This window comes from Drosophila mojavensis, unplaced genomic scaffold (genome assembly GCF_018153725.1).
Source record: "Drosophila mojavensis isolate 15081-1352.22 unplaced genomic scaffold, ASM1815372v1 contig_136, whole genome shotgun sequence".
Lineage (NCBI taxonomy): Eukaryota > Metazoa > Arthropoda > Insecta > Diptera > Drosophilidae > Drosophila > Drosophila mojavensis.
Genome location: NW_025318667.1, coordinates 31750712 through 31773564, shown reverse-complemented (window position 1 = coordinate 31773564; position 22853 = coordinate 31750712). Strand labels below are relative to the sequence as shown.

At 38.1% G+C, this 22853-nt stretch overlaps 1 protein-coding gene across 4 annotated transcripts in view; it reads right to left on the bottom strand.

Moving 5' to 3' along the window:
- Positions 1-22853, bottom strand: part of LOC6586330 (inositol hexakisphosphate and diphosphoinositol-pentakisphosphate kinase) — an 85096-nt gene that overhangs the window by 15540 nt on the left and 46703 nt on the right. For all 4 annotated transcript variants that reach the window (XM_044009794.1, XM_044009796.1, XM_044009797.1 and 1 more), the window contains exons 10-13: positions 13509-13742; positions 12348-12770; positions 8025-8100; positions 7749-7971 (exon numbers count right to left, since the gene is read on the bottom strand). In XM_044009794.1, coding sequence (XP_043865729.1) covers positions 7749-7971; positions 8025-8100; positions 12348-12770; positions 13509-13742 — 956 coding nt within the window. The remainder of the gene's footprint in view (positions 1-7748; positions 7972-8024; positions 8101-12347; positions 12771-13508; positions 13743-22853) is intronic.

Here is a 22853-nt window from a genome sequence, read left to right as displayed (position 1 = left end):
CAGGTACAAGCCTTAATACAGAGTGCTGTTAGCCAAGCTCTGGAACAGCAAGAGGAAAGGTTTCAGTCTACACTAAATACAATGACAGCCAAGATAGACAGCTTGTGCATTGAAGCTCCACAAGTAAAAAGTTTCCAAAGAATTTCAATCCAACCTGAGAAGAGATGTGACATTCCACTTGATATCATTAAGTCCGTTCCCGTTCTGACACGACATCGCTACGACTTTTAAGGCAAGCACTAGAAATGTTCAGACAAGGCGATTTAAGCCTTATGGAATATTATAATGATGTCGAAAAAAAATTAACCCTCGTTACAAACAAGATAGTTATGATACATGAGACCGAGCAAGCTACATTGCTTAACGAAGAGGAGAGGTCCGATGCGCTTCACGCATTCATTTCTGGTATGAAGAAATCACTTAGAGCAGTAGTTTTCCCGGCACAGCCGAAAGACTTGCCATCCGCCTTGGCGCTTGCCAGAGAGGCTGAGGCATGCATCGAAAGAAGCATGTTCTCGGCCTCGTACGCTAAAGCTATGGCCGAAAGACAACATGCTAGGGAAGAAAATAAAAATCGCCCTCAAGGCGCAAGGCAGGGAAGAAATAGTAGATAAGGGCGTGGACATGAAAAAAATCCACATTACACAAAAACGCAGCAAGCCAACAAAGGTCAAGAAAAGAACAAAAGGGAGTAATCAAATGAAAACCATGAACCAATGTATATTGATTCATCGTCCAAATTTAGACAGCACACCAACTATGGGAAATCAAAGGCTACAACGGAACAGGCCAAAAAAGATCAAATACTTCTGATCGGGCCACAGATCAAAGACGCCAACATTTAAACAACATCATTCAGAACGAGCCTCGAGGGGAAAGGCCCAGTTATGCAAACACGGCGGAAGCCGCTGTAGCCGACATTGAGGGAGACAGTGAGGCAAGTTATGACAATGACTCACTCAATATTTTTAGGGAACGCTTCCGGCTGCTCTTCGTCACGCGGCAGCTGGGTGGGAGAACCATAAAAATCCTAATAGACACAGGGGCGGCAAAAAACTACGTCAAACCCATAAAGGAGTTAAAAAGTGTAGTTCCGGTCGAATCCTCTTCACCGTAAGCTCGATACATGGCTCGAGCGAGATTAAGTAGAAATGCCTTATGAAAATATTTGGCAAAATCTCCCCATTTTTTCTGCTTGACACTCTCACCTTTTTTGATGCCATTGTAGGCTTCGACTTGCTAACGCAAGCAGGAGTGGCATTGAACTTACAAGAGAGTACGCTCAACTATCGAAATTGCAGTACCATAACTGTGATAGTGTAAACTTCATAGTTGTAAATGATATCATGGTACCCAGTCTTATTAAAAAAGAGTTTAAGGCTATAATTTTAAAGAGATTAAAGGCATTTTCGACCTCTAACGAGGCCCTACCCATTAATACATCCGTTATTGACACCATTCGGACCATAGATAATGAGCCGGTATATTCAAAATTATACCCCCACCCCGTAGGAGTCTCAGACTTCGTAAACAAAGAAATCAGGCAACTGCTAAAATATGGCATAATTAGACCATCTAAATGCCCGTACAACAGCCCCTCATGGGTCGTCGACAAAAAAGGGCTCGACAGTAACGGCAACAGAAACAAGCGGTTAGTAATTGACTTCAGGCAACTCAATGAGCGCACTATAGCCGATCGATACCCAATGCCTAGCATTCCGATGATTATAGCGAATCTAGGACAGGCAAAATGTTTCACAACCCTAGACTTAAAACATGCGTGTTGCATAAGAAAAAACTAAGTTTTTCAAAGAAAACGTTGAATTCTTGGGTTTTATAGTAAACAAAAAACAAGTAAGAACGTTGCAGTCGGGCGTTACCGACTGCGGAATACTCATTCACATCCCATCAACAATTTAGTAGTTAAGTTTCGCTCTAATACTGTAGATTATACAGGTTTTTCCGATTTGCCACGCCCCAACTGGGCGTAAACACCTCATTTTTGGTCAGTTTTTAGAAAGAGATAACGGTACCCTAACTGCAAAGTTTGAATGCTTAACCTCAAAAAATGTGAAAATTACAGGGTATTTTTCGATATGCCACGCCCCTAAAGAGGCGTAAAAATTATTTTTGGGGAATCGATAGAGGAGGCTACCAGTAACTCAACTATCCAAATTTAAAGCTTCTAGCTATTATACTTTAGGAGATATAAACTTTTGTGGTTTGCCACGCCTCCTGTGGGCGGACATATATCCGACAAAACTTTTTGGTCTTGGGTGATCAGTCCGAGTATATATACAAAATTTGAGGTCTCTGCCATCAGTAGTGTCCAAAATATAGGAGAATTTAAAAAATCACTATATCTTCAGGTCCGATTTGCCACGCCCCCAATGGGCATAGACTTATAATTTTATGTTTAGACTTTATAGAGTCATACCATTAGCTGACGTGCAAAATTTCAGCATTCTAGGTTTACAACTTTAGGAGATACAGTTTTATCCGATTTGCCACGCCCCCAATGGGCGTAGATATATCCGCCATAGCTCGTGATCTTGGGTGGTCAACGCGGACCTACATACCAAATTTCAGCTTTCTAGCTCTTTAACTAACATGATTTTTGGTATATCGGAAAATGCATTTTCCGATTTGCCACGCCCCTAGAGGGCGGATCGGGAAAATGTTAACACTTTATAAATCGGAGATATACACGAGTATGTGTTTTAAATTTCAAGTATCTAGCTTCAATAGCGCCGAAATAGATTGCGTTCATACGGACAGACGGACAGACGGACGGACGGACAGACGGACAGACGGACGGACAGCAAGACGGACATTGCACAAAACCAATATACTGATTCACTTTCGTGAATGAGTATAAAAAGTGAAAGCCATTCGGAAATATCTCTAGCTAAAAAATTTGTTCAGCTTGCGATCATTTCTGGGCCCAGCAAGCTATTACAGAGTCTTTATCAAAGATTTTGCAGTAATAGCAAGGCCATTGACCAATATACTCAATGGAGAAAATGGTTCCGTGAGTAAGCACAGGTCCAAAAAGATCCAAATTGAGTTTAATGAAACTCAGGCCAGGGCCTTCGAGAATCTGAGGAATATCTTAGCATCAGAACATGTTATCCTCATGTACCCGGACTTTAAACAGGCCTTTGATTTGACCACAAACGCGTCTATGGACGGCATTGGTGCTGTTTTATCTCAAGGACGTAAACCAATAACCATTATCTCTAGAACCCTAAAAGGTAGCAAAGCTCATTACGCTACAAACGAAAAAGAATTGTTAGCTATCGTATGGGCGCTAGAGAAATTACAAAATTACTTATATGGCACGAAATAAATAAATAGAAACACTATAACCACTCATCATTCCAGGTGCAGTCAACGCAATTCATTGCGACCTTCCCACCTTAGCCAGCTTTCAACATGAGCTCTTGTTTAATTTTCCAGCCACCAAATTACGGTATTGCAAAAATTATGTGTCAGACACTACTGACAAAAATGAGCAAGTGGAAATTGTGACAGCGGAATACAATCGTGACTACTATTTTCCTAAAATATATAACTTGGCAAAAGAAATCGTCACAAATTGCAAGGTTTGCACCAAAGCAAAATACGATAGGCATCCGCAAAAAACAAGAGCTTAGAGCCTCGCCAATTCCCTCATATGCTGACGAAATGCTGCATATTGACATCTTCTCAACAGATACTAAACCTTTTCTCACCTGCATAGACAAATTCTCTAAGTTCGCTATCGTACAACCAATTCGATCGCGACCGATAATAGATCTAAAAATGCCCATCATTCAAATAATTAATTTTTTCCCGCAACAAAAACAATATACTGCGATAACGAAGCAGTTTTTAATTCGGAAACAATAGTATCACTGTTTTGAAAAACAATTATAATATAGACATTGTCAATGCGCTGCCACTACACAGTGTTTCCACTGGCCAGGTAGAAAGATTCCATAGCACTCTAGCAGATATAGCAAGAAGCCTAAAAATGGATAAGAAGGCTAGCGATACAGTGGAACTAATTATTAGGGCAACGGTGGAATAGAATAGATCAATCCACTCAGTAACGAATCAGAAACCAATTGACGTTATCCATGCCACATCAATCGAATCTAGACAAGATATAAAGAAAAAATAGAAAAAGCACAGCAAGCGGTACTCCAAAGATTTAACGCAGACAGACAGCACAGAATTTTTGAGGTAAGCGAAGAAGTATATATTAAGAACAATAAAAGGATAGGAAATAAGTTAACACAGGTTTGCAAAGAGGAAAATATCCAAGCAGACATAGGAACGTCTGTTCTTATTAAGGGGAGGATGGTCCATAAAGACAACCTCAAGTAGCGGGCAGAAGAAACTACCCAGAATAATCTTGCTATCACTAATCGCATAACAAACCCATTTGCCTCTTTACAGGATGCAATACGCAATACTGTTAATATTAGGGATAATACAGAGTCGGATTGTCGACAAATCGCATTCCAATAAAAGATGGGAAAGTATTAGTATGGGAACAAAGGAATTATTTAAGGCATTCGAGTAACTTAACAGAATTTAACAGCATCGTAGATGATACTGAAAAGTTAGTAGAGTTATTCCCACAATCTCATATGCGGAAATTATTAGTCGCAGATGTAGATCATATTAGGAGCTTATTGTCCGTTATCGAGATACACCATAGGATTGCCAGAAGTCTAGATTTTCTAGGCTCAGTACTAAAGGTCATAGCAGGCACACCAGATGCCTCCGACTTTGAAAAGGTTAGGTGGACCGAATCGCAATCAATCGATGCAAACAAGAAACAGAGAGTTATCAATTCAGAGACGTAAAGGCAAATTAACGAACTCACTTATGTAGTTAATAAAATAATAAACGAATTAGTCGATACATCCCATTTGTACGAAACACTATTGGCAAGGAATAGAATACTAATTAACCAGATATCAAACCTAATCCTCACAATTACATTAGCCAAATCTGGAATAATAAATCCAACAATTTTTGAACATAATGATTTGAAAACACTTTTAAATGAACATCCAATAGAATTCCCCATAGTCAGTCTCACTGAAGCGTCTAAAATTAAGGTCCTACAGTCCGAAAATGTAATCCATATCCAAATAGCTTATCCCAGAGTAAAACTCGTCTGCCAAAAAATCACCAATCATCTATCTAGTATCCCACATCATACTACAGCTTCAAGACAGCACCGTAGCCGAATGTAACAACGAGATATTAGCGGTCGATGAGTGCGTGGCAACAACATACACCTCGGTCTGCAAGTTAGCAGTGCAAGAGTCCTGCGCACAAGCGCTACACGCCAGTAGCACAGCCTCTTGCCGAACGCAGCCAAGCCACCTCAAGCCGATCACTCAAGTGGATGACGGCATTATTATTATCAATGAAAATACTGCATGGGTCAGCACAGACGAGGACCCAGAGATTGTAATCAACGGGGGACACTTTTCGATTCTCCGCAACTGTTAATGGCACGAAGTACGTGAACCAGCGTGAGATCCTACGAAAGGCAACAGGGATTGCAGGATCATCGTTGCTTAACATCATTGGCCACGACCCGGTCTTAAGTATACCTCAACTCCACCGGATGAACAATGACAACCTCCAAGTCATCCGAAGTTTTAAGAGTGAATTGGCATCTGCGGAAACATCGAAGAACTTGTTTACCATCGGCATCGTCGTCAGCCTTACATTCTGTGGTCTCATTATCGTCTGGCTAATCGTCAAAAGATGGCGAACGTCAAGGAAGGCACGAGGGATCATCGATAGCTATAAGGTGACCGAGGACGGCCAGGCGGAGTAGTTAACACATAAGTTCAGTGGACTGACCAACCATGGTAACATGACACTTGACTATGTTGCAAGTGTTTGCGTTATCATTTTTGCTGAGTCGGCTTGCCGGCTGTAGCTCTGTAGTTTTTTAGCGTATGAATTCAGCCTTAGGTTTAGCATAATATTCTGCTTTTGTCTGAATTCAGTTTTGTATTTGATGTTTACTGACAAGGTTCAAAATAAACTATACTACTCCGGCGACAGCCGTAAATAATCGTTTTCATATATTAAACATATTACTGAGCCAGAAGGCCAGTGATTGAGGTGAAGTCAAGCCTCCACCGTAAACATCCTAAGAAGACTTAGGAGATTACTTTATCAAGATCATCACGACGACGCCTGAGAATTCTTACGAACTTCAGCGACGACGCGGGAATGAAAAAAACATTAATTTACACACATACACATATGACATACAATCTTCATGAAACTTTCAGATTATGATTATAACATGGATATGCATGCATTTGCCAAAGCACAAGTCTCTAGTATTTGAAATACGCCTTTTACAAATATGTGGGTGTGGGGTAGATGTAGGGGTGGAGGGTAAATTTTAACAAAAACCGAAATTGTATAAATTGCATATAAATCTACATTAAAAATTTGGAGACTTTAGCTTGAAAGTTATAGGAGATATAATTTTATAACTGATTTTCGATAACGTTTTTTCTCGATAAAAAATATAGGGAGTAGTTATATTATCCACTCAGCTCGTCGCCCTGATCAAGAATATATACTTTGTGGGGTCTGCCACGCCTTTCTTCCTGTTACATACATTTCAACAAAACCATTATACCCTGATTTCCCATTTTCAATGGGTTCAGGGTATACAAATTCATTCTGATAGGCAAGCCCACGATCATTGAAATAAAATCATCTACTTAACTATAAACGCGCCTCTTCAATTAAAATCCAAAATCGTTCACACCATTCTAAGTTGAGGGAGGCACACGCCAATCTTCATCTCCCATGCATACATACAAACACATACACACACGCATATGTAGAGGCACACAGGCATGAGCAGCGCATCCCATGCGTGCACACAATCAAATGTATATACATACATACATACATATATATGTGAGCACTTCACAAGATCGACCAAATGCAAATGCTGGGCTTCAAAATTGCTACAGGCAGCCAGAGCTTCGCACACAGGCATACAAATGCTCATGGTACATGTAGCAAGGGACAGTGTGTGTGTGCATGCCCGTCGCAAAATCATATTTTTATGAGCACCAACGATTTCTTACCCTTTCCACAAATAATAACGAAAACGCAAACATTTTGCATGAGCATGGCAAACGATTTGAAGAGTTAGGTATACTCTTCACACAGAAGGGAAGAAACGGGAGTCTAACGCGAAGAAATTTCATTTTTCATGAGCTTGTGCTCACATGCATACATACATATACATATTTGAGAGAGGAGAAAGCATCGAGAGAGAGAGAGCAAGGGAAACATTCAGCGTAGAAGGATCTTTTGTTCAACACTCGACTATCTATACGACTATACGAAGTGCTCTGGGAACTAATGCTCGGAAAGAAAAAGCTTTACACTTCTTGTCCGGTCTATGTGTTCTGTGGTTAGTGGTTATAGCAAACCCCGTCCAGATGAATCGTCCGACGGACTTGGTCGAGTTGGCATGTCATTTGTCATTAATAAGTTGTATACTCTAGAGGAGCGTTTATACATTCTTCTCTAGGTTCATGTATTTGCACACCAGCATTATACAATGAATTTTTGAGTTTTTGAATTTTTAGTGAGTTCAAGATATAGGACGGTTAGGTATCGAAAAATTTAAAGCCAAGGCCAATAGACTCTATAAAAAATATTTTCTGTGTAGACTAAGACAAACTCTGACTTACATCCACGGAAATTGTCATGGAGCCTTTATTAGCCTCCATGCTCAAGTCCATGTCCTTATCCATGCCAACGCTGACAGGAGTTAGGCAAGTGCTTGCCGGCTCTGCTTCGTCGCAGACGTTCAAATAAATGTCGCCAATAGTGCTGCACAGCGGGAGTGTGTCTTGGTTCATCGGTTCAAAACAGCGCAGCTCATCCCACTCATTCAGTGGAATATCCACATTTCTTTAAATATTATACAAGCATTGAGATATGTGAGATCAAAAAGAAGTACACACCTGTTGAGCTGCTCCGTATCTTCTTTCTCTGGCCGCGGTGTTGTCAACATTTTGTCCTGTGTTTGTTGTTTCCAAACTTGTTTGCGATTCATTGGCGTCGTGTTTTCAATTGTTTAAGTTGTTAGTTTTTTGAGTACATAGTGTTAAGGAAAGGGAGAGTAAAAACAAATGCAGGATATTGCACGCAGTAGTCAGAGACTTTCCTAGTGGCGACGAGCTGAATGAGGTCGGTCGAAATAAGGCATTACATACGAGACGTAAAGTAATGCATTACCTATGAGATTTTTTTTCAGCGTATTTGTAATGACCAAAATTAAAACGACTACTCGTACGAAAGAATCTTGCTGTTGTCACCTTCGTTTTTGTATGCCCCTTCCCCTCTAATCAACAAACGATTTTCGTCTTCGTTTGGTTTCTTTGTCTATGCCTATTCCATTTGTGCGTGTAGTGTTAATGTATACATATGAATGTATGTGACACAACACTTTTCAGATTTTATTGTGCTGTGTGGACGTAATTTTGAGAGAGAGGCCGCTTTTTGGCTTCAATTAAAGAATAAGGGTACCTAAAATTAGGTCGAGACTGATTGCAATAAATCGCTTCATATTCAATTTTCGCAGTGAGCTATAAATATGAATATGCTCTATCTGGTATGTATAAATCATCTTACTTTTATCTTTAACGACAAAAAATTAATAATGTTTAATTAACAGATGCTATTAAAACCGACGGGCTCAGAAAGGTCGGCTGGCGAAGCAAAAATTTGACGACAAAAAAATAAAACAATAAATGTATATAGTTATGTAAATATAGACTGAGTGAATTTAGATTTTAAGAATGTAAATAATATTTAGCTAATACGACATAATAAATTATAATTATTATCAATTTAAATAAACAATGCTACATTACTGAGTCGTTTCTTTATTTCCATTAGTAATCAATTATTTCTGCAATTACATTGCATAGATGTAAGCCATATTATATAGTGGGAAAATGGGTTGCGGGAATATTGTGTTGTAATGTACGCACACGTTTTCTTCAGGGTACGGAATTTCTGTATTACAATATTAAAACAAGTAAGAAGGCTCTAGTCGAGACTGCTCGACTACGAGATCCCCTGAACCCTTCGAGCAACTGATATTTCAAGAATTATTCGCATATGCACACATACACCCACACACAGACATACATGCGCACGCATAAACACGCATTGGCTGCAGTGGTGGCTTACTATAGGAAGTTAATTGTTTAATAACTTTTCTTGTGGACGGATTATCTTCATGAAACTTTCAGATTATGAATATAATATATATATGCATGTATTTGTCAAAGCACAAGTCCCTAGTATTTGAAATACGCCCTTTACAAATGTGAGGTTGAGGGGGTGAATTAGGGGTGGGGTAAATTTTGACAACAACCGAAATTGGATAAAATGCATATAGCTATACATATAAAATTTTGAGACTCTAGCTTTAAAGATAAAGGAGATATAATTTTAAAACTGATTTTTGATAATGTTTTTAATCGATAACAAAATAACGGGGAAAGCTATCGATATTTAAAGCAAAACTCGATATGCGTGTGCTATACACGGACCTAGGAAAAAAATTCAAGTCTCTAGCTCTTATTTCTTCTGAGATCGACGCGTTCAAATATACGGACAAACGGACGAACAGACAGACGGGCAGGGCTAAATCAACTCAGCTCGTCGCCCTGATCAAGAATATATATACTGTATACGCCTCCTTCTGCCTGTTACATACATTTAACAAAACCATTATACCCTGATTTCCTATTGAAAATGGCTTCAGGGTATAAAAATATACGCTTGGGTAATGGAGAACCGAATGAAACTTCATCACTTCATTACTTTCTGCATTACAAAATTCACTTATTTCATGCACCCGGTAGAAAACGGGACCTATTGTTACGAAAGTAATCGATCTTGTAATCGATCCTTTCATGCACATAGGCGACAAGTAATCCATGAGTAATGGACAAAGCATTTCCGCCACTGGGTTTCAGACAAACGTTAAGAAAGAGCATAAGAAGAGAGAGAGAGGACGAGAAAGAGAAAAAACAAAACAAGTAAGAAAACTCTAGTCGAGAGTGCTCGACTACTACTACCCTGAACCAAACTAATAATAAAAATGCGCATTTAGTATGGCTAAAGTTTCAATTTCGATGTATTTAAAAATATAAATGAAAGAGAAAACTCATTTAATTAAATATATAAATATTTTGAAAAAATTAAAAAAAATTAACATCAATTGCGCGCCCGGGGCTCGAACACGAGACTTCTCGATCGAGCGTCACGCTCCAACTCCCTGACCATCTCACTTTTTCAAGCTCCGTTGGCAAAACTGAAATAGATACACTGCTGCAGCGCCATCTAGCAAAACTGAATTACAAGAACGTTGCAGTCGGGCGTCACCGACTGCGGAATACTCATTCACACCCCATCAGCAATTTAGTAGCTAATTTTCGCTCTAATACTGTAGAAAATACAGTTTTCCCGATTTGCCACGCCCCAACTGGGCGTAGAAACCTAATTTGGGGTCAGTTCTTAGAACGAGATAACGGTACCCTAACTGCAAAGTTTGAATGCTTACCCTCAAAAAATGTGAAAATTATAGTATTTTTCGATATGCCACGCCCCTAAAGAGGCGTAAAAATTATTTTTAGGTCATCGATAGAGGAGGTTACTGGTAACTTAACTATCGAAATTTGAAGCTTCTAGCTATTATACTTTAGGAGATATAAACTTTTGTGGTTTGCCACGCCTCCTGTGGGCGGACATATATATGCGACAAAACTTTTTGTTCTTGGGTAGTCAGCCCGAGTATATATACAAAATCACTATATCTTCAGGTCCGATTTGCCACGCCCCTAATGGGTGTAGACTTATAATTTTGTCTTTAGTCTTTATAGAATCATAACACTAGCTGTAAAACTCTTGGAGATACAGTTTTATCCGATTTGCCACGCCCCCAATGGGCAGAGATATATCCGCCAAGCTCGTGATCTAGAGTGGTCGACGCGGACCTACGTACCAAATTTCAGCTTTTTAGCTCTTCAACTTTTTAACACTTTATAAATCGGAGATATACACGAGTATGTGTTCCAGATTTCAAGTCTCTAGCTTCAATAGCGCCGAAATAGATTGCGTTCATACGGACAGACGGACATTGCACAAAACCAATATACTAATTCACTTTCGTGAGAATAATAATTTACTTTCGTAAATGAGTATAACTGCTGATGTGATTCTAAGAATCTTCTAGAATAACCAAACTAATAAAAACGCACAATTAGTATGGTTAAAATTTCAATTTCGGTGTATCCAAATATATAAATAAAATAGAAATCTCATTTAATTAAAAATATAAATATTTTGAAACTTGAAAAAAATTAACATCAGTTACGCGCACTGGCCAAATATTTTATTATTTTTTAACGTCGATCGACTTCACGGAATTTAATGAAACTTTCAGCATATGATCAACATATTCTATTGAATATTTGACAAATAAATGACAAATAAAAAAATTAAAAATCATTCACAATTAGCTATACTGACATCTGACTTGAACTTGAATGTTTTTATTGGATAAATCTTCTAAATTCTTCTTCAAACATGCGGACAGACGGACAGACAGACAGATGGACAGGGCCAAATCAACTCAGCTCGTCGCCCTGATCAAGAAAATCTGCCACGCCTCCTTTTCAGGGTTCAGGGTATAAACAGAAAGTGCCGAAGGGGTGTGTGAAAATGTGAACGTTAACCCATAAGAGCGGCAAAAGCGTGCAAGAAAATGTAGCATATAGTACGCCTAAGTAGGATAAACCATTCAAAATTTATTTTTGTATGTTGCTTAATGCAACTTTTTACAATTATTAAAACTTGAGTTTTTAAATACAATATTAACAAAACCAAATTATACTGGCCGCATAAATATGCTTTTACGCCACACCACAATAGAATAATGTTTAAAATCTTTACGATTAAAGATCATTGATAAAGCACTCAAATCGTAGTCAACAAACAATCGTGCGACGGTTTAATCCACTGAAAAATCAAAGCAAACGAAAATATAACAATTAAATCAGAAAAAAATGTACACATATATCATTTGATTTCAGTAGACTTGAAACATAGATATTTCGAAAAGCTAAATAATTAAGAGCATAAAAAAGCTTAAGGCTAAAACATGGCAAGCTTGAAGTTGGAACGCACTAATCTAAATTTTAGGGAGAATTATCGTTGATGCGGGTCTCAGTTGCGCCAGCTGGTCCTTGACTTACGCCTACAGAACTTACGCTGTTTTGCTTCCGGTAGTATATGCTTCATGACCACATCGTTGGCATCATCGAAATCAGAAGACTGCGTTTGATCATCATTTAGATCGATAGTGCTAGACTGGTCGCATTTGCCAGAAATGGGAGCGGTTCGACCAATTAGTTGAGTTGCTGAAACGCTGTCATCTCTTGGCTCAATGATAGAGGAAAATGCAGCCATGGAATCCGAGGGCATAGATACCGATACATGCTGACCAATACCAGGTGTCAACAGCGACACCGAATTACTGCCTGCAGCTCCCTCATGGATGCGTGGTGGAGACCCTGTTGGTGTCTTAAAGATCTGTGCCAAGACCATATCCTGCAGGAAGCTGTCCAACTTGCGCAACGATAGAGCATTGTGCAGTGTCTCCAGGGGTCGGATCGGTGGTACATCTCCAAATCCTAAACGCGGGGCACATAAACCATATAAGCCAATAATACATTTCTCATCTTCGGTTCAATATAATATTAGAAAATTGAGAAGGAGGAATGGGATCAAATATGAAAACGGATTCAAGCTACAGGATTAAGGCATATCAATATGTGAATATTAGTGGAATGTGTATATATATAGTACGTCTCAGACAAAGAGTAGGCCTATGTGTGTAAATTTCATAGGTGTTTTATTTGTATCCTGCCAGAGAAGCACATAGTTCCTGAATAAATCTCTGAATGCTAAAGCTCACATTTAATGCCTTTACCAAAATTTGCATTTTACTTTATAAGATGTACAATTTTCTTTTCGTATTCCAATAGATTAAATGTAATAAAGTATAAGTATACATAAAGAAAAGAAAAAAAATTTCTAAACTAAAATAAAATATTTCAATTGTTATGCATAGCACCGTAAATATATATCAAACTTTGCTTTTGTGTGTGTGGGGATAGGATTGAACGAAAATTGATTGATGATGTGTCTACGTGTGGATGGTTCTGTGTGGCCATGCTTGAGGATTAAATATTTGTGTTTAGGTGTGCGTATACGTGCGTATATATGTATGTGAAATTGGGTGTGGTTAGTTAAGTGTGTGGGAATATGTGAGCATGTAGGAGTGGAGGTGTGATTTTAGATGTACCTCGGTATTTATATATGTGAATATGTGAGTATGTGTGTATGTATGCATGTGCATGTGTACTTACCGGATGATGATACCGGTATCATATCGCGCAGATTTGGCGCCGAAGAGCTGCCGCTTATAACTGCCGTACTGAAAAGGCTATTCGCGCTGGTTGTCATCTTTTTGCTAAAACCACCGAAACCCAACATTTTCATATATGACATCTGGCCGGCAATACTGTGTCTTTGGCGACGCGATGATGTGGACGAATTGGCCGATGATACCGACGCCGATACCGAGACCGAAACGTTGCTATCTGTGACGATGGTATTGGTACAACAAGACGGGGACGTTGTGGTGACGTTGTTGTTGTTCATTGTGGTTGTGTACGTCAGGATTGGGTGAATGTTTGTGGTGGTGTGTAGAAGTTTTGGTGCGTCAATTGAGAGGGAATCGATTGGTTTCAATTGATTAGTAATGGATTGATTAGAACACATTGTCTGTATTGTATTGTTGGGCAAAGTAGTTGTTGTTATGGCTTTTGGTGGTGCTGTTGTTGTTTTTGTTGTCAAGATTGTTGTTCTTGCTGCTGCTGCAGCTGCAACAATTGCTTGTCTGCTTATTGTCTCAGTGATGACCGTAGTTGCTGCTGTCGAACTAACTGTTGCTGTTATTAACACGGTGGGTATATTATAAATCTGCTGTGGCTCAAAAAGGGATTGACTGGGCATGGTCGTAGGCGTGACATGCTCTGTAATAGGTGCAAAGCAGTTGATAAAACTATTCCCAGTTGGTGCAGCTGTTGCAACCGTCAAACCAAACCTATCTGACAAGACTGGTACTATGACTGGAGTCGGCGGCAACAATACTGACAGCTGGCCACACGAAAGGCTAGTGACCTTACGTTGGCTACGTTCTAATTGGCGATGATGCGACTGGTGCATCTCCATGTCCATACAGAGGCGCAGCGTGGAAGCTGTGGGCAAGCTGGTACCATACTTGGCCAGTGGCTGTAGATTAACATTACTCAAGTGGCGCTGTTGAAATACACCACTGAGCAGTACCGCAGGCGCCGAGTTCGATAACTGAGAATTATACCCAAAACTACCGGCAGTTGCTACAGTTACAGTAACTGATGCTGCAGCCCCTGTAATAGCCATGTTGCTGGTGCTGCTAGCCAAAGGCTCTACTATAGTCAACTTCATCAGACTTTTGGCATGCGTATCAGCCAATGAATTGAAATTGCTGTTGCAGTTGCAGCTTAAGGGCCGCTCGTTTGTTGCCAGCGGGGAAATTTGCGGAAATTGCAGACCTTCAAGTTCAGGCTCCTCGCCGCTAACCATGCTACGCATGCTTAGTAAATTATGTCGTTTGTGCATCCCATTGCAGCAAGCTAAAGTCATATTCATGTACTTTGGTGTGCCCGGCGTCAATGAAAAATCAATATCCGAAAGCGGCAATTCATTAGTCGAAGAATCGATCTTAAAGAAAGACAATCTGTCTGTCACGCGTATTTGTAAGGCAGAACGATTACTGTTGCTGGTACTACTGCCGCCACCCCCCGTCACGCCCACGTCTATGCCTGCATTGGTAATCTCATCAAGGGTGGATGCAGGAACTGCTGATTATGATTAGTAGCGGCAAAGAACGGGTGGAACCAAAGGAAATAAATAGTTTTGGTATTGTTTGAAGTGCGTTTAAAGAGATGTGTATATATGTGTGCGTACGTGTATTTAGTCGTAGAATACATATATAAACATAAAACTAATTAGCCGAAATACTTATCAAAGTAGAAGTAGAACGAGAGGAAAACAAGTGCTTTCGGTATGCCGAAAACAAAATGCACCTGCAAGCTTTGGAAGGCTATGTATATATAAATATATCCGCATATACATATTCAAATATTTTTTTATATATTTGCTCGACTCTGTCAGCTTATTTTATATTAGTTTAAAATTCTTTACTAATTCAAGTGTTGAAGTATTTTTAAAAGGCTTGACAATGGACAATAAGCAAAAGAAAAGGAATAGAAATAGGAACAGCCATAAAGTATGTAACGTATATGTGCATACGATTTAAAAGAAAATTAACTTTTACGTTAATTTTTAATTCTGTTCTCTTATGTGGAACTATAAGTATTAGCTAAGGATATATATATATATATATATATATATATATATATATATATATATATATATATCTTTCTATATTCTAATAAACTTCATTATGTCGATGATTGATTTCCAATAAGGTAGATAAATCAATTTTTATATTATAATAGTGCCATATTACATGGAAAGGATCGTTAAAAAAAACTCATATTCTTTTTAACATTTAGCTTTGCAGTTGCCTTGTAAAAAAAAAAATTTGATACAGGCAGAGCGTCGACGCCGCAGACCCACAGTAGGCGTTTCGAATATTTACGGTTAGTTTTGAGTTAGCATCGAGGTACGCAATTAAGGGCATAAATAAGAGTTAGTGGGACCTGGCGCGCACACCAAACAAACGAATGAAGGAAGAAACAGTCAAAGCAATGAACAGATATAAAACACCAAGAATAGCAAACATAGTATACTCATTATTAAAGAATGTTACAAGTCTATATATAAAATTTTGCCAGAGACTGAGAGAGATAGAGAGAGAGACAAGAGAGGAATATGTGTAGATATATATATATATATATATATACAGTGGAATCCGGTTATAGCGACATTCAAGGGACCGACGATTTTACGTCGCTATACCCGGAGGACGCTTTAACCAGAAAGAACAAAAAAACAAATTTTTTTTACGGTTGCCATGTTCGTAAAGGGGTTTAACATAAAAAATTTAGCCTTGTAATCAAAACAACAATTATTTATATATATATTATATATATATATATAAAAGAGAGTTGTGTAAAAGTGTCTTAGCACTTATAACTCGAGATCTGCTGGACCAATTTTCATGGTTTTTGATTTGTTGGATTTGTCTCCGGAACGAGTAGGTCAGTAGATCTTTAAAATACTGAAAAAATTTGACGAATACTTGAAAAACGCGGTTTTTTTCCTAAAGATTCAAATTTCCATTTATACTCAGTAGCCTTGACAACAGTGACAGTTTCGGTCCTGTATAGAAGTAAATAAACAAATGTAGTCAGTCAGTCTACGGCACTCATTCAACAAAAAAAAAAAAAAAAAAAAAAAAAAGACTATTCAACAAAAAAAAAAAAAGAAAAAGACTATTCAAAAAGAAAAAAAAAATCAACAAAAAAAAAATTTTCTTTTTCCAAATCAAAAAGAAAAATATTTCAAATCAAAAATCTGCAAAAATTCAAAAAAATCCAATGATTAAAACCTGACTGTTAAAAAATAAATAAAAAATTCAAAATTCGAAATTAAAAAAAAAAAAGTTAATTATTAAAAAGTGTATTTTTGGCTTTTTATATTTTTGGACTTTTAAACTTTATAAATATTTCAAATCAAAAATCTGCAAAAATTAAAAAAAAAATCAAAAGATTAAAACCTGACTAATCAAAAATAAATAAAAAATTCAAAATTCGAAATTAAAAAAAAAAAAGTTAATTATTAAAAAGTGTATTTTTGGCTTTTTATATTTTTGGACTTTTAAACTTTATAAATAATAATTGTGCGCGTGCGTACAAAAGCTAAATATCTCGAAAGTTCAGGTATTTGTTTGTCTCAAACATAAATTTGTGTAAATTATTTATATTTATATTTCTCGATTGTTTTATATGGTTTTGTGCGAGGGCAGTATTACTATTAATAAAAATGCCGCGTCCTAGAAGATCTAATCTTTCCCGGCGGACCCATAATGCAATTCGGCAACGGAATATCGCGAGTCAATTATCTGACGAAGAGCGAGAAATCGCCCGAGAAAGGCTCCGCGTTAGTACCCAGCAAAGAAGGGCCTTAATTCGTGCTTCTCAAAGAGAGGCAGACCGTGAAATGGCAATAAGAAATGGTTCAAGGATTGATTTGAATCGAGAAGCGTTTCGATATGATTGCACCATTGACTATAGCTTGAATCGTTTAGTTTGCATTGGTCTAATGGACGTTGCTTGCCAGCATTGTGGCGCATTGAAGTTTGCTGGTGAAACGCCCGGTTTGTGCTGCCTTAGTGGTAAAGTGACATTGCCATTAGTGGTCCCGCCGCCAGAGCCATTGCGTTCCCTACTTTTCTAGCGAGCACTCAAAAATACAATGCCTGTTTCCAATTCGGGGCAGAGACAAATCCAACAAATCAAAAACCATGAAAATTGGTGCAGCAGATCTCGAATTATAAGTTTTGTAACAAACTCTACTTTGTTTTATATATATAGAGACTGTTAGGCGGTACGAAGTTCGCCGGGACAACTAGTATATTATATATTATTTCAATAACATGGTATCGAAACATTTGTGTGACATCGGCATTGCAGCTTGTGTCTTTCTCTCAGTGTCTTAGCAGCATTTGTGTCGTTCCTACGTACACACGGATGATTGATAAATAGAAGCATATATACATTTCTAGCAGCGTCTTTTAATGCTTAAATTTGTTGTCATTATTTCTCTTTTTTTTTCGGCACGTCGTAATATCCGGAGAATGACTCAAAAATATGAAAAAATCGTCGCTATAAGCGGATTGTCATTAAAAGCGAAGATGTACTAAACGGAGGCTCTTTCATATAAGTTTGTATGGGGACCAACCAAGACATCGAATTTTCATCGACATAACCGGTTGGACGCTTTAAGCGGAGTCGTTATAACCGGATTCCACTGTATATATATATTTCTTTTTATTTTTTTTTTCTTTATTGTTACACAACCGTTCCAATTATAAGTATCATTAGATATTAAGTTATGGACAATTGTTTGGAGTGTCGGGCTGATGATTAAATGATGGGTGCTATATAGTATATGTAGCTAATGATGAAAATGAATATATGTAGCTAATGAATATTGTTCAATTCAGCTTAGCTGCATTGCCAAATACACGGGATTCCGCGGCCAGATGCCTATAGATTTTCTGGAGCGCACTTTTGCATTAGAGTCAAGTGACAGAAGAGGAGTATATAAAAGGCAGAGTGTAAGAGAGGGGAGGGCCAGATGGGGGTGGAGCGACAGAGGAAAAGATAGATAGATAGAGACAGAGAGTGAGAGAGCTTGAGTAACCCACGCAGTGGTTGATACTAAAGCCTCTTTATATATATATATGTATATATATATATATATGTATATATATATATATATATATATATATATATATATATATTTTTTTTTTTTTTTTTTTTTATATATATATATTTAAAAATGTTGGGTTCTGTTTTCATATATCTGGTAATTTCACTTTGTGATGCTTAAAAAATATAGTTAAAATTTTTTTTAATCATTTCAGTGCATTTTAATTGCAATAAAAATTTATTAATGAAAAAACTATGCCATTAAATACAACATACAAGAACAAGTAAGAAGGCTCCAGTCGAGACTCCTCGACTAGGAGATACCCTGAACCCTCCAAGCTGATATTCTAATCATTCTGCACTTATTCTATGTACACATACATACACATGCACTTATAAGCACGCCCTCTGCTAACTGCGCTGTAAGTAGCGGCTGCGCTTGGGCTGCGCTGCAATGTGGACAATATTATGACAATTTATTTGTTGAATAATTTCTTTTGTAGACATACGATCCTAATGAAACTTTTAGAGCGTAATAATATGGCCAAAATGTGTGTACATTCCAAAGCACAAGTCTCTAGTACTTGAAATGCGTTTTTTACAAATTGGGGGCGAAGGGGGCGTGGTATCCAAAATCTGTAAATTACAAAATCTTTGTATCCGATTACTTTATATACAACACAAATTTGAAGTCTCCAGGTCTAAAAGTGTTCAAACTAGGCTGAAAAAACCAAGTCGATTTTTCGATTATTTTCGATAAAAAAGTTATCGGATGAGTTATCGAAAAAATAATACTGCCTATGGTATACACGAGTATGCATGCCAAATTTCAGCTCTCTAGCTCTTATATCTTCTGAGATCCTTTTGCTCATACGGACGGACGGACGGACGGATGGAGAGACGGACAGGGCTATATCGACTCAGCTCGTCGTCCTGATCAAGAATATATATACTTTATGGGGTCTGCGAAGATTCCTTCTGCCTGTTACATACTTTTCACAAAACCATTATTCCCTGATTTCCCATTTTCAATGGGTTCAGGGTATAATAAATAAGAATGTTACAGTCGGGCACTACCTACCGACTGAATAATACTTATTTGGAGCCCTATCTCGAAAATATTGTAAGATTTAGGTTGTTTCGTTTTTTAATACTCTCAATAGAAAATAATTTAAATTGAAGTATTTATTTTAGGACGAACAGATGTTTATACAAGACGCACCCTAAAACGCGGAGGTCCTGCATACGTTGCCAGGCTTAAATATCATAGAGAATGATTGAAAATAGTTAGTATAAAACAAGTAAGAAGACTCTAGTCGAGACTGTTCGACTAGAAGATACCCTGAACCCTCTAATCTGATATTCTAATCACTCTGCACTTCTTTTCGACACACATACATACACACGCACGTATTAGAACGCGCTCTGCTAACTGCAGTGTGGCCAACATTATAAGAATTTATTTGTTAAATAATTTAATTTCTAGACGTACAATCTTACTAAAACTTTTAAAACATAATCATAATGTTCAAGTGTGTGTACATTCCAACGCACAAGTCTGTAGTACTTGAAATACGCCATTTGCAAAGGTGAGGGTGAGGGGGTAGATATAGTGGTGGGGGGTAAATTACAAAAAATTCGAAATTATATAAAGTACATATAAGTCCACATTTAAAATATGCAAGCTCTAGCTCTAAAGGTATAGGAGATATAATTATATAACTAGCTTTCGATAAGGTTTTTGATCGACGATAAAATATCGGGAGTAGTTATCGATATATATAAAAAAAACTCGATATGCGCGTGATATACACAGACCTAAGAAAAAAAATTTCAAGTCTCTAGCTCCTATATCTTCTGAGATCGACGCGTTCATACATACGGAGGGACGGACGGACGGACAGACAGACGGACAGCGCCAAATCGACTCAGCACGTCGCCCTAGCTAGAGACTTGAAACTTTTTTTCCTAGGTCCGTGTATATCACGCGCATATCGAGTTTTTTTATATATCGATAACTACTCCCGATATTTTATTATCGATCAAAAACCTTATCGAAAGCTAGTTATTTAATTATATCTCCTACACTTTTAGACCTAGAGCTTGCAAATTTTAAATGTAGACTTTTATGTATTTTATATAATTTCGATTTTTGTTGTAATTTACCCCCCACCTTTATATCCACCCCCTCACCATCACCTTTGTAAAAGCCGTATTTCAAGTACTAGAGACGTGTGCTTTGGAATGTACATACATTTTCACCATGTGATTACGCTCTAAAAGTTTCATTAAGATTGTACGTGTAGAAATTAAATTATTCAACAAATAAATTCATATAATGTTGCCCACACCACAGCGCAGCCCAAGCGCAGTCGCTGCTTACTGCACAGTTAGCAGAGCGCGTTCTAATACGTGCGTGTGTATGTATGTGTGTCGAAAAGAAGTGCAGACTGATTAGAATATCAGATTAGAGGGTTCAGGGTATCTCCTAGACGAGCAGTCTCGACTAGAGTCTTCTTACTTGTTTTTATTTATGAGTTGAGTTGATTTGGCCCTGTCCGTCTGTCTGTCCATCCGTCTGTCCGTATGTATGAACGCGTCGATTTCAGAAGATATAAGAGCTAGAGACTTCAAATTTTTTAAATGTCCGTAATTACAGCGCGCATATCAAGTTTATCATTAAAAATCGATAACTCATCCCGATCTTTTTTTTATCGATAAAAAACCTTATCGAAAACCAGTTATAAAATTATATCTCCTACACCTTTATTGCTAGAGTCTCCAAATTTGTTATGTATGCTAATATGCAATTTATGCAATTTCGGTTTTTGTTAAAATTTACCCCCCACCCCTATATCCACCCCCTCACCCTCACTTTTGTAAAAAACGTATTTCGAATACTAGAGACTTGTGCTTTGGCAAATACATGCATATCCTATCATATCATATATATGTCAACAAAAAAAGTTATTAAACAATTAAGTTCTCATAGTAAGCCAACACTGCAGCCCATGAGTGTTTATGCGTGGGTGCTTGTGTGTGTATGTGTTTGTGTATGTGTTTGTGTATGTGTGTGTGTGTATGTGTGTGTGTATGCGTGTGTGCGTATGTATGCCTGTGTGTGCGTGTGTGTGTGTGTGCGTATTTCTTGTGTGAGCAGGCAGAAGGAATCATCGCAGACCCCACAAAGTATATATATTCTTGATCAGGACGACGAACTGAGTCGATATAGCCCTGTCCCTCCGTTCGTCCGTCCGTCCCTCCGTCACTTTCGTGAATGAGTACAACAAGTAAGAACGTTGCAGTCAGGCGTTACCAACTGCGAAATACTCATACACATCCTATCAGCAATTTAGTAGCAAAGTTTCGCTCTGATTCTGTAGAAAATGGAGTTTTCCTAATTAATTTGCCACGCCTCTACTGGGCGTAGAAACCTCATTTTTGGTCAGTTCTTAGAACGAGATAACGGTACCCTAGCTGCCAAATTTGAATGCTTACGCTAAAAAAATGTGAAAATTAGAGTATTTTTCGATATGCCACGCCCCTAAAGAGGCGTAAAAACTATTTTGGATCATCAGAAGAGGTTACTAGTAATTTAACTATCTAAATTTGAAGCTTCTAGCTATTATACTTTAGGAGATATAAACTTTTGCGGTTTGCCACGCCCCCTGAGGGCGCACATATATCCGACAAAACTTTTTGGTCTTGGGTGGTCAACCCACGTATATATACCAAATTTCAGGTCTCTAGCATGAATAGTGCCTAAAATATAGCAGAATTCGAAAAATCACTATAACTTCAGGTCCGGTTTGCCACGCCCCTAGTAGGCGTAGGTATATATTTATTATTATTATCTTTATAGAATCGAAATATCAAAATTTCAGCATTCTAGGTTCACAACTTTAGGAGATACAGTTTTATCCGTTTATCAGTTTTTGCCACGCCCCCAATGGGCGGAGATATATCCGCCATAGCTCGTGATCTTGAGTGGTCGACGCGGACCTACATACCAAATGTCAGCTTTCTAGCTCTTTAATTAATATGATTTCGGGCATATCGGAAAATGCATTTTCCGATTTGCCACGCCCCAAGTGGACGGATCGGGAAAATTTTAACACTATAAATTGGAGATATACACGAGTATGTGTTCCGAATTTCAAGTCTCTAGCTTCAATAGCGCAGAAATAGATTGCGTTCATACGGACGGACGGACGGACAGCAAGACGGACATTGCACAAAACCAATATACTAATTCACTTTCGTGAA